The sequence below is a fragment of the Vanessa tameamea genome, chromosome 28, assembly GCF_037043105.1.
Source record: "Vanessa tameamea isolate UH-Manoa-2023 chromosome 28, ilVanTame1 primary haplotype, whole genome shotgun sequence".
Taxonomy (NCBI): domain Eukaryota; kingdom Metazoa; phylum Arthropoda; class Insecta; order Lepidoptera; family Nymphalidae; genus Vanessa; species Vanessa tameamea.
Genome location: NC_087336.1, coordinates 1,778,299 through 1,790,432, shown reverse-complemented (window position 1 = coordinate 1,790,432; position 12,134 = coordinate 1,778,299). Strand labels below are relative to the sequence as shown.

Below are 12,134 nucleotides of genomic sequence, written 5' to 3'. Positions count from 1 at the left end.
GTTTTCTATCTTTTTATGAAACAAATGAGCAGTCCTCAACCAGGACCTAAAGTAGGTTACGAAACCCTACTGGATGCGGAAGGCGAGAGCTCTGGGCACCTACAAGAGGCCATGCCCAGCATGAGCCGCGATTAGGAGTATGAGACCTTTACGATGACACTGCCTTTTAATAAACCTATTAAAACAATTCCTATGCCATCAATTGTTATCAAATTAATAGTAAAGTTTTATTTATTATTCTTTAGTAAGAGATTATTTAGTAACAAAATCAAATGTTACTTTATACTTGCTAGTATTTCTTATGTAAAAGATAGGCGGACCCGCAAATGTACCACGTGATTTTTATTGGTCACCAACGCCAAAAGATATGGATTCTGTTGGAAATCTTAACCGTTCCTTACAACCGAATTCAGATGTTACGTCCCGAAAGTTACTATTTGATATTGAGGATCCCTTCTGAGTCCTCCTTCGTCTATCCTAGGCATTATTGATCCAGTTTTTTAACGCAACTTCAACGACATCAGCCCGGTGCTTATTTGGTTCATCTTTCGCATTTTGATCCTGTTTGCTTTGTTTCCCGAGCCAATATGGTGTTTAAAGTGTTATGTCTCTAGTGCCACAAAACGTAACACAATACCTCTACCCACTAGGTATCAGTAAGTGGACGTTTCGGTATAACATTTTTTACTTCGATCATATATTTTAACAAATAGGTACTGTTTGCTAAAATAATTAATCAAAATATGACTCTTTAGAAAAGTGCGCCGAGATGGCAAAGTGGCTAGAACGCGTGCATCTTAACCGATGATTACGGGTTCAAACCCAGGCAAGCACCATTGAATTTTCATGTGCTTAATTTGTGTTTATAATTCATCTCGTGCTAAGCGGTGAAGGAAAACATCGTGAGGAAATCTGCATGTGTCTAATTTCAACGAAATTCTGCCACATGTGTATCCATCAACCCGCGTCGGAGCAGCGTGGTGGAATATGATCCAAACCTGCTCCTCTTAAGGAGAAGCCTGTAAATTTCCCCTGCAGTGGGAAATTTACAGGCTGTTAATGTAATGTAAAATGTAAAAAATTTCAAATAACGTATCTCTTTAAAAGTAAAAACATGTTTGGAATATATTATATTAGTAAAAAGTACTAAGATTGTCTATGTCTAAATCTTATTGTCTTTGATTAGCTTTGAGTGTATATATTAAAATTTGTCTCTGTAGTAATAATGAGTTTACAGAGTAAATAGTAACTAAACACGACTAAGTGCTCAATAGTGATTATTATACAAATAGATAATCGACTGAGTAATTACGGAGTTATTGTTTGGACATAATTATGTACTTATAAACAAATACCTCTTTTAGTATATATGTATATCATAAGATATTTTTTTATTAGTTAGGTTACAAGGACTAAACTTAAATTTATTATCGTGTCAAGGAGATATTTTTTTTAAACAATGGCAACAAATATATCTGGAAAAAACAATTCCCGCGCACTCGTCCTTAGATAAAGTACATAATTTGTTTTGCAATTCTAATACAATTAAAGATGGCAGCTACAATATTGTTTATATTTAACTTGATAAAACTAAGTCCAGAGTCTTAGTAATAAAAAGTTAAAAATAACTACAGCGAATGATTAAAATAAACCGCGCAAAACCTCTAGAAGATTGAAAAGCAACATTGCAATTTACAGATATTAAAAAAAAAAACAATAAAAAGTCAATTTCGAAATTGGAAATGAGAATTACATTTAAAAATAGAACATGTTTTCTGTTATATAAAAATATAACATAGAAACTTGTTTCGTCTTTTTTTAAGTGACTAATTTGTTTGTCTGTGTCCGTTACGTCATCTGCGTTGAAGGAAAGAAACATAAGGAAACTTTTATTATATCAAAGGACGGCAAGATATGTTGTGTATACTAGTTAGTAGCATTTATATTATTAGTATGGATAACTACTACCTATATATATATTCAGATACATCACTATATAGTACTGCATAGTAACAAAGTCGCTTCCCGCTGCATGCTTATATCTTTAAAATTACGCAACGTACTTTGATGCGTTTTTTTTTTTAAATAGATAGAGTGATTCAAGAGGAAGTTTTATAAGTATAATACATGGAAAATATAGTTGAGAAACACTGATAATTTTAGAGGTTTCTAATTATATTGTTGCAAACCCTTACTGGACTCTACGAGTTAGATCAAAATAATGTACTACAGTAGGATTGTACACCTTAAAAATCTATCTCTTAGGACTTAGGGACCACCCAAGATAACCATTTTTTATTCTTTACTTTTAAATAATGGCTTAATTACGAAGCGATTTTAAGCCGTACAGCATTAATCCTTATCTAAGTACCTTAAATATATTGTGCATTTAATATAGATAGAATGATGTATTGTTCTATAGTGACTGAAAAAGCATGAACGTTGTATAGTTGTTTATAAAGACATTCCGGGCGGGTCGTTAGTTAGCGTTAGTTATATTTATAAGGCTTCTGCTAAATGTTACTTGTGACTTTGGTTCTTTGTTGTTTGTAGGGATTTCTGCTAGCTCTAGATACCTAAAAATCCCTTACATTATTGATACACCAACCTTGGGAGAACCCATCAACATAAATTCTTCCACCAAACAGCAATTCATTTACAAGCTTGGCCGGTTAGCAACGTCAGGACTCCAAGGCAATGCACGTCTCGGGGTTCCTTTTCTTTTCTAATTATATATTTTTTCTACCCCAAATAACGTTGTTCATAATATCGATATCGTTGTACTCAATAGGGTACTTTCGGTAGTGATAAATAAATCATGAAATTTGATAAAAATGTAAAATGGACATAGAAATGTACTTAAATATACTGATTTTGAATCATAAGCACATTACTGTTTTATTATATTAAAAGTCGTGTATATCATCGAGCCGAGATGGCCCAGTGGTTAGAGCGCGTGCATCTTAACCGATGATTTCGGTTTCAAACCCAGGCAGGCACCACAGAATTTTCATGTGCTTAATTTGTGTTTATAATTCATCTCATGGTCGGCGGTGAAGGAAAACATCGTAAGGATTTGATCATTTGTCTAATTTCAACGAAATTCTGCCACATGTGTATTCAACCAACCCGCATTGGAGCAGCGTGGTGGAATATGCTCCAAGCCTTCTCCTCAAAGGGAGAGGAGGACTTAGCCCAGCAGTGGGAAATTTACAGGCTGCTAATGTAATATAAATGTAATATATATCATCTGGCACTGTGATAAACAACTTTTCTAGAGTTTTGATGCTTGTATTTTTTTTTTATGATATCTGTAGGCGGACGAGCAAGTGGGTCACCTGATGGTAAGTGGTCACCACCGCACATAGACAATGGCGTTGTATTTGCACAACTAGACAATACACAGCAACGATACCGATTGTAATCCATTATTTTCCCAAAAAGCACCAAATATTTATAACTGTTGACGTTGAATGAGAGTCGCACGTATAAACTCGATTGTTGTTTTCATCAATGTGACGTCACCAAAAATACTTACAGCCTTTTTGCGGGAATAAAAATTCAAATTTCTCCTAATAGTTACTAATTTAAATTAAAAGAATTCACCCAAATGAATCCAGTAATTTAAGTGACAACTGAACGAAAGTTAAAATTTAATTTTAATTTTATTTACTAAGTTGCTTTCGCAGAAAAGTTTTCTGTAGATATTTTAGACATATATATAAAACATCATAATTGTTTAAGATTTCCCTTAGTATACGTTTATTGATCTCATTAATTGTATAATGTTACCTATTTGATTTTATGTATGTTAGTCTTATTTTTTTTTTATTTTAATAACTGTGTAATTAGTATCATTGGAAACTTAGCTGATGTATGTAATATTGTATATTTTTATGCCATAAGTGTCATATCATTGATTGTTTCCCCAAAAAAAATTAAAAAAAAAAAACTCATATAAGCAAAAGATCATCATTTTATATTATTATGCATTAATTACTGCAACTTATAAACTTACTAGACAGTCTATAGTAAAAGTAATAAAACTGTAAAACTGAATATGCAAGTTGGTTAGTACATAGTTTTTAGGTAAAAATGAAATGGAACAAACAACAAAACTAACCTTTACACTGTTGATACGATAAAGTTCATGTTTTCATTGTAAGCTTAAGAAAAGGGCAACACAGATTTATAGTTATGTACTGTGACTGACAGTTATTGCTGTAGGGATGTATTTAATATTTATATCGTCTTTTAGCCATATAAATTATTATCGAAGAAAATAAAACTTATAACATGGGTTCTGCTAATTTATTTTTCCACCAAGCTACTACAATTTAATTACTTACACTCATTAAAGCCGCTTTAAAAATTAAACAAAAAAATATATTAGGAAATATTTTTCTATTTAAAAACAATGTTGTTAATTATTTTGTGTTACATTTTTAGGTGTATGTATCAAACCAAGGGCCATTATATGATTTTAAAGCAGTGATCGATGTAAGAAGGACAGAGAGTTTTTTTACGTGTTGCTTCTTAACAACCAATAAGCTTGCTGGTGAGCTTGTTGTAAGTAATGATAAAACATTTCATGGTGATTTATCAAAAAAATTGTTAAGCATATTCTATACTTAACTAAAACATATTATGATTTTTCGGTATTTAGCAGTTACTCATTTTTATAAATGAATTGATATAAATATTTTTTTCAAATACTGTAAAATCGATATATTGTAACTTGAAGTAAATCTCAATATATCGATAATTATTATTGGACATCTCTTTTATTGTTTACTATTTTGAATTTACATCGTCTTTCAAGTTTGAATACCGATCACAGGTTAAATATATTCATAAAATACTTTTGTATATAAAAATCTGTTAACTGACTATAATTTAAATAATTATGTCTAAAGTTTCATTAAATATTATTGCCGCGACGTGTCAAAACATGGGTATCGGTGCTAATGGAACACTGCCTTGGAGATTAAAGTACGTATTAATGTATTAAAAAAAAAATCAGATTAGCACACAAACAATTACATTTCTACTTTGAAATTTATTATTGATAATAAAACTCACGTTGAACATATATTTTACATAACTCTAAATCTCTTGTTTCGCAAAAATAATATAGTTTTAAGGTTATTCTTAATAGGTAACAGAGATGTGGAAAACAGTTTACGTTAAGTATTTAAATATAAAAGGATATTTTCAAAACACTACATATTTTGTTTCGTTTTTTTAAATAAAACAAGCAATCTACGGTTGGACAGGCAATTTTATTTTAGAAATACAACTCCAGCTCGCCCTTACCAGTTTACTAAAGATATGTATATTTTAATTTGTTCAATTTAATCCTGTAACATTTTGATTCATGGGTGCACATGAAAGCCTACTTGAATAAAGAACTTTTTCTACTAAAGAATCAGTTACTAAGAAAATGAATTAGGGACTAGTTTCGTCTGGGCGTAATGTCAGATACCACATTTCTGTATAATTCATGATGATTGATAGAGTTACTTGAAATTTGAAGTGTAGTGCTCCAATGTCACTCTCCACAATACCCTCTAAGATTGCTTGAAGCCTCCAAATAGTAGTAATATATGTTTAGAATGACTTTGTAAGAAAATAAGAAGCTTATATTACAGAGAAGGAAATGAATCAGACTATTGGTAAATATTATAAATGTCATAGTATTTTTTTTTCTTTAATGATATAGGTAAGCAGACAAGCAAATAGGCCATCTGATGGTAAGTGGTCTCCACCACCCATAGACAATGCACCACCAATCTTGGGAACTAAGATGTTATGTCCTTTGTGCCTGTAGTTACATTGACTCTGAGCTCTCTCTGAACACTGAGCTCTAGTGGTAGAATATCTGATTGTGAGTGGTGCCTACTCAGACGAGCTGGCACTCCTGGAATCTATCAGTCTGTTTGTAACTACATCAATAAGTAACTAAATCAATAATTATAAAATTTCACATACAGGTAACGTGGGACTTAGTAAAGTTATTAGTATATTTCTTTAGTACTTAACTAGGCTTTTGAGAGTTATATTTATTGAATAATTAGATAATAAGTGCTGTTTATTTTATAATTAGTTCTCGTATCAATTAACAAAAATAATCTTAAGTACATTTTATCTATAAGTGTTTTTGATATGTGATGTTGACTGTTTAAGTACATTAAAAAATAAATATATAGATTATGGGAATTAAAAGAAAATAAATTTTTCACAGATATAGTTATCGCTTGCGGCTTCTCTCATATTTTTGTGATTGATCATCAGGCATAAAAAGTAGACTATATCCTTCATTGGTATTCAAGCTTGCTTTATAACAAATTTCATCAAATTGTGTTCAGTGGTTTGACAGACAGACAAGAGTTACTTTTGCATTTATAATATTAGTATAGATATAATTAAATATGAAAGAAACATCAATGATTGATCATCAACAATTAGTAACTATTTTACTGATACTAGGAAATATACCTATCTGTTATCCACAAATGGCATTAGCTTTGAAAGTGCCAATTGAATGCCAAATATACTTTCTAATTCCATGTTACTGTGCCTTAACTGGCTGACTCATACCTTACAGTATCTGATTGTTCTTGCAAGTTATTTTATATCATAGAAAATATTTAAATTTGTTTTTATTTACAGAAAAGAAATGGTTCATTTCTATTCCATGACTACCAAAGTGAAGGATTCAACAAAGATTAACGCAGTTATAATGGGACGAAAGACTTGGGACTCTATACCGGGAAAGTATCGTCCGTTGAACAATAGAGTCAATATTGTTTTAACTCGACAAGTGGATACTGTGAAGAAAGAAGTATGAGTTTTATTTTATCTTTAATTTGAACCTTTTTTACTGTAACTAGTAAGCAGTAAGAAAAAAAAACCAGCACTCAACTTCAAGCAAGATGGGAGTTTATTCCACTATGCTGTTCCAATGTGTTTTGGTGCATAGATATCTGGGAAAATGTGGATTTTGGAGTAGTGTCCTTTCATTACAGTGAGATACAAGATGTGCTGGTAACCTTGGTGGTAAAGGTTTATGCAAGCCATCCTGGGTAGGTACCACCCACTCGTCATATATGCTAGCACCAAATAGATATGTATATAGTATTATTTAGTTCTCGTTTGAAGAGTTAAAGAGCCAGTTTAACTACAGGCCCAATAGACATAAAACCTTAGTTCCAAAATTTTGTGGTGTATTGATACCATGATATCAGAATTGAATAATAATAATTATATTACCAATTTCTATATAGTAGTGACCTCTTACCCTCAGGTCGCACATTGCCAGTCTGCCAACCTAAATGACATATGTTGCTTTTCTTTTTCAGGCACCAAATGATGTAGTAGTTCTGCCGGGGCTGGATGAAGCTATCAGCTATATAAACGGTCAGGAAGATATTGAATCGACATGGGTTATAGGAGGATCGTTTGTATATAAAGTGAGTTACTTATTTTTGTAAAATAGCACAGTTCCATCAACACAGTTCATAATTTTTCTCCAATGCTGCATTTTTAGTAGTCCATATTTTATATACTTCTGCATTTGAATGTCCCGATATTTCCTGTCTATGTTTATGTGAATACTCTGAGTGTGTGTGGAAGAGTTGCCTGTATGAGAGTTTCAGATAGGTTGTTATTTAAATTGAGTACTAGCTACTTATTTTTAAAGCATAAAGCAAGTGTGTGAGTGTCTGCTTGTTATATTAAAATAACCCAATTTTACTAAATGCATAAGTATGTATACACGGTACATATACCAAAACAATTTTTGTCCATCTGTTTGTTCCGGCTAATCTCTGGAACGACTGGATCGATTTTGAGGGAACTTTCACTAGCAGATAGCTGATGTAATGAGGAGAAACCTAAGTTACTTTTAATAAATAATAAGTTATTGTAAATTCTACGAACTGAGCAATAAATTTTTGGTTAAATTCAAACGCGCACGAAGTCGCGGGCACTGCTAGTTTTTAAATACTGAAGCATTACAGTTGCTTATTTATGTTTGTAGCCGGTTAGGAAATAAACAGCCCAGACCTAAGATGATCCGGTAGAAGGAACTTGGGTATTATTTCTCAATTACAATTATGTTTTACAGTAAGAGATTAATTAAAGTAATAAGCTTGTGAATATCCCATTGCTGAGCTAAGGCCTCTTCTTTACAAAGAAAAGATTTGGAGCGTATGCCATCACACTGCACTAATGCATGTTGGTGAATAAACATGGCAGAATCTCATATGCCACATGTAGGATTCTTGATAATGTTTTCCTCAACCTCTGAACATGAAATCATTTAGGTTAAGATTCAAATCCTCTAACCACTAGACATTAGGGCTCTATATGAAGAGAGACATCAAAATAATAATAATAACAAATGCTTTCTTTATTTCCAGGCGGCCATGGAACATCCAAACCTTTATAAAATATACTTAACAGAGATCCAAAAAACTTTCAAATGTGATACTTTTTTCCCCAACATCGATAAACAGCTGTTCCAGTTGGTTGATGAAGAGGGGATACAAAAGGATAGACAGACAGAGGGGGATATTGATTACTATTTCAGAGTTTATAAACGAAAGGTGTCAGAGGAATTTTGCTAGAGTTGTGTAGCCTGGTTTATGTAGTCAGATGCAAGATATAATGATCGTCGAATTTCGTAAAACCGATCACATCCGAATTTATCAATCTTTATTTATTTGTTATGCGAGAATGATCTTTACGCAAACGTAATAATTTGTATTCGGTCCTTACATAATTTTAAGACACAATTAATTAGACAATTGGCATTGTTATATATGGGTAGTATAGTGATCCCTTTACTATAAAAACCATGGGGCGAGAATTAATAAACTCTTCAAAGGCGGTTTGGACAGCCGCATCGGAGTTGTTTTTTTTTGTCCTTGTAAGAAGTTGTCCAAATTTCGGAAAAATGGTAATCTGTTGGAGCAAGGTCCAGGGAGTATGGTGGATGTTGCAGACATTCCAAAAACTAACTCAGTGGTTGTTGTGCAGTGTGTGGTCTTGCGTTGTCGCAAGCGAGTGACTAATCTCGGTTGTTTAGCAGCTAGTTCTGCCTTCATGGTTTGATATGTGCCGTAATCGTCTTGCCAGATTTGAGGAAGCTGTAGTAAACGACACCGGCGCTAGTCCACCAAACACTCACGAGTAACTTTTTCTGAGTTAATTTTATATAAGTATCATCCTGTTCAGAGATCAAGCTATTTTCTTCTGGACTCGAATCGGTATCCTGTTCTTCTTCATCTTCAATAATTTGGTCAATGTCTTTAGTGTCTTCCACCACTGCTTGTATTATACCCGAGTTCTCCTTGTAATACTTTAAAGCTTGATTTTTTGCCTTGAGGAAGTAGACAAAAGCTACTGAAGTCTTCAACAAAAAACAAAAATAACACGCTTGACCCAAAGAGACCTCTTCCATCGGCTCACGAAGGTCCGCATGAACAATTTTAAGCACATTTTCACACCATTTGACTTTGTGTGAAATAGGTAATCTTGCCTGCTTACCTTCACAGCATGTGATGCTCCCTTTGATGAGAAGGTTAGGAGCATATTCCACCATGCAGCTCCAATGTGCATTGATGAATTCATATGTGGTAGAATTTCGTTGAAATTAGACTCATGCAGATGCATACGAATTATAAACACAAATTAAGCACATTAAATTAAGTGATGCTTGCCTGGGTTTGAACCAGCAATCATCCGTTAAGATGTATGCGTTCTAACCATTGGCATAAAAGTGATGTAAATAAGAATAAGAACCATATTTTGATATACTGTGAGGTCATTGACCTAGATTAGTTTTTATGTAGGGTCGGCAAAACAAATTTTATTATCTTGAAATTTGTATATATTAACGAAAAAATGAATTTGATTTTTAACTGTTTATTACATTGTAAGCGCAAAAATATAATTCTTTAATCAAATATTTCATAATTATGCTAAATATTTTTATATAAACGATAGTTTTTAAGTGTATGTCAGTGAATGTTCTGTTCTTATTTGTATCAGTTAATATGTTTGGTATAGTCATGAATTTAATAGGAATTTGTTTTCTCATCCAACGTCAATTAAGTTATCTGTGATATGCATATAACGCAGTGGTGATATAAGTATTTTTATATATTGAATATAATGGCTACGATATTGTGGTGATGATGAACCAAGCACTGGCTAATGCGATTCTATGGCAAAATAATACTTATGCTATAACACATTTGAGTTTAGTAAGACATTGCAAGAACTAACAACAGTTACAAAGGAATCAGAATTTCATATCATAATATTTCGACTTACAAATGACTAGCTGACATCAGCTATCGATGCTAGTAGCAGTCTGGTAGAGCAAGCTAGTACCATACAAACTAGCAAAATAGACAACCTAGACGGAGTTACATGCTATACCTGCCTATACCCTGTACAAGATAGCTTGATCTTTTCGACAGATGTAAATTTTTCTGATCGACAAAACATATTTTTTTCTTCATTTAATGATTTTAAAAATTGTAAAAATATTTAAAAAAATACATATAATACAAAAGTTAATAAAGATTCAAGCGTTATCCGAAAATTTTAAGACTTTTTCTATTATATATTATTGCTTCAAAGTAAAATTTAAATAGAAACACTGAAAATAATAGACGCTTGTACAATGTTACATCGGTCGGACGGTAGGGACGCGAATAGCAGGCAGTAACTGCTACAAATATCGATTACAAAAATCCTTCTTAAAGATCGTTGTTAAGTTATTGTTACGAACGGGGGTCCTTTTGCTTGAGGACTCTTTAGCTGGTATAACTCTTTTTAGAAAAATAACTTTATATTTTCTGTTTCTCATCACTAGCCCGTCTGTCAAAAAGATCAAGCTAACTTGAACAGGGTATAGTAGCTCTCATTCAACCTCTTTCAAATCTAACTATAAGTGCCTGTTATTCATTTTTTATATAAATTTTTCATTCATTCAGGAGTCTCAGAATTTAGGATCAAAATATAAGTGCCTTAGATAAAATAAGCGGATTAATTTTAAGTCAAGTTTTTATTGTTTTAAGGAATTATTGTTACTGATGGTAAAATAACAAAAAGAAGTTTTGATATAAAGGTTAATAGCACAATTTTACTATTATTAATGTCTAGATTTGTTATCGAAGCCTAAAGAAGTGCCTAAAATTATTACCAAAGACTATAAGGGCTATGAATTGTTTTTGGTAGACCAATAAATGTTGTTTAAGGGGTGTTTAGTTAAATAAAGTTTACTTTCAAATGTCAATCAGTGATGGTGGAAGGAGACATACAATATTTATAAACATGGTTGTAAATTTCTTAATAAAAGAAGGAAGCAAGTTACTGTTGGTAATTAGGTCGCATTCTGCACCTAATATCGATTTTTAATGTTGTTAAGTCTTATTGCAAATAAATCAAGTATATATTAAGCCAATGTTCGATTCGTCTCAAGGGTAAATTTTTGTACACAGGTGCACTCTCTATTCCGTTACTAGGTAAGAATTATATAGCAGGAACACCGTTTTAATGTAACTTATATAAATAAAAATAAAACTTCTGACGAACGGGTTTGTCCACACTGTCATCTTTCAAACTCTGGACTAGTACTGAATATGATTAGGTATTACAATTTTTTTTTTTTCAGGAAGTACTTTCTCGGGTCTATCAGGATTATTGTTCATGGTCACTCAGGGCCGGATCTACCATATGGCTTTTTGGGCTTCAGCCCAGGGCCCAGTGGATTCAAGGGGGCCCCAGCTAAGTCAAGTCAAAGTCAAAAATTGACAAAAAGGAGAAAGAATCCATAACTTTATTAAATTAAACAAATCGTATGGTCTGCAGCCCTGCGTGTCCTGCAATTAATCAAACCCATTCAATTAATTTAATTCAAGTATACGTTCAGATATGTCTAAGTAGTGTTAGCCCAGGGACCCCTAAACGTACGGTCCGGCCCTGTGGCCACTGAAATAATCGGAGGTGATTCGAGGGTCCATTATGACAGTTATGTCATAATGGTGTCAGTTAACACATCTTCGTGCTCTGCTCCGCACGCATTTTGCAACTATTAATATCGTTGCAATTTCCTTTGG

General features: G+C 32.7%; 2 protein-coding genes across 2 annotated transcripts in view; one reads left to right on the top strand and one right to left on the bottom strand.

Annotated features, from left to right (window-relative positions):
• LOC113396755 (chorion class A protein Ld2/Ld41-like) overlaps positions 1 to 12,134 on the bottom strand; it is a 207,844-nt gene that overhangs the window by 122,472 nt on the left and 73,238 nt on the right. The window lies entirely within an intron of this gene.
• On the top strand, positions 4,798 to 8,791 carry LOC113396733 (dihydrofolate reductase). The gene is made up of 4 exons (XM_026634785.2): positions 4,798 to 4,992; positions 6,673 to 6,844; positions 7,362 to 7,472; positions 8,424 to 8,791. The coding sequence occupies exons 1-4, from the start codon at positions 4,907 to 4,909 to the stop codon at positions 8,628 to 8,630; spliced, it is 576 nt and encodes a 191-aa protein (XP_026490570.1). The 5' UTR covers positions 4,798 to 4,906; the 3' UTR covers positions 8,631 to 8,791.

What these genes read in the sequence shown, in the direction of transcription:
- LOC113396733 (XM_026634785.2), top strand. Translation starts at nt 4,907, where the DNA reads ATGTCTAAAGTTTCATTAAATATTATTGCCGCGACGTGTCAAAACATG. An exon ending in TGGATACTGTGAAGAAAGAA is followed by an intron (nt 6,845 to 7,361) that starts GTATGAGTTTTA and finishes TTTCTTTTTCAG; the next exon opens with GCACCAAATGATGTAGTAGT. An exon ending in GAGGATCGTTTGTATATAAA is followed by an intron (nt 7,473 to 8,423) that starts GTGAGTTACTTA and finishes CTTTATTTCCAG; the next exon opens with GCGGCCATGGAACATCCAAA.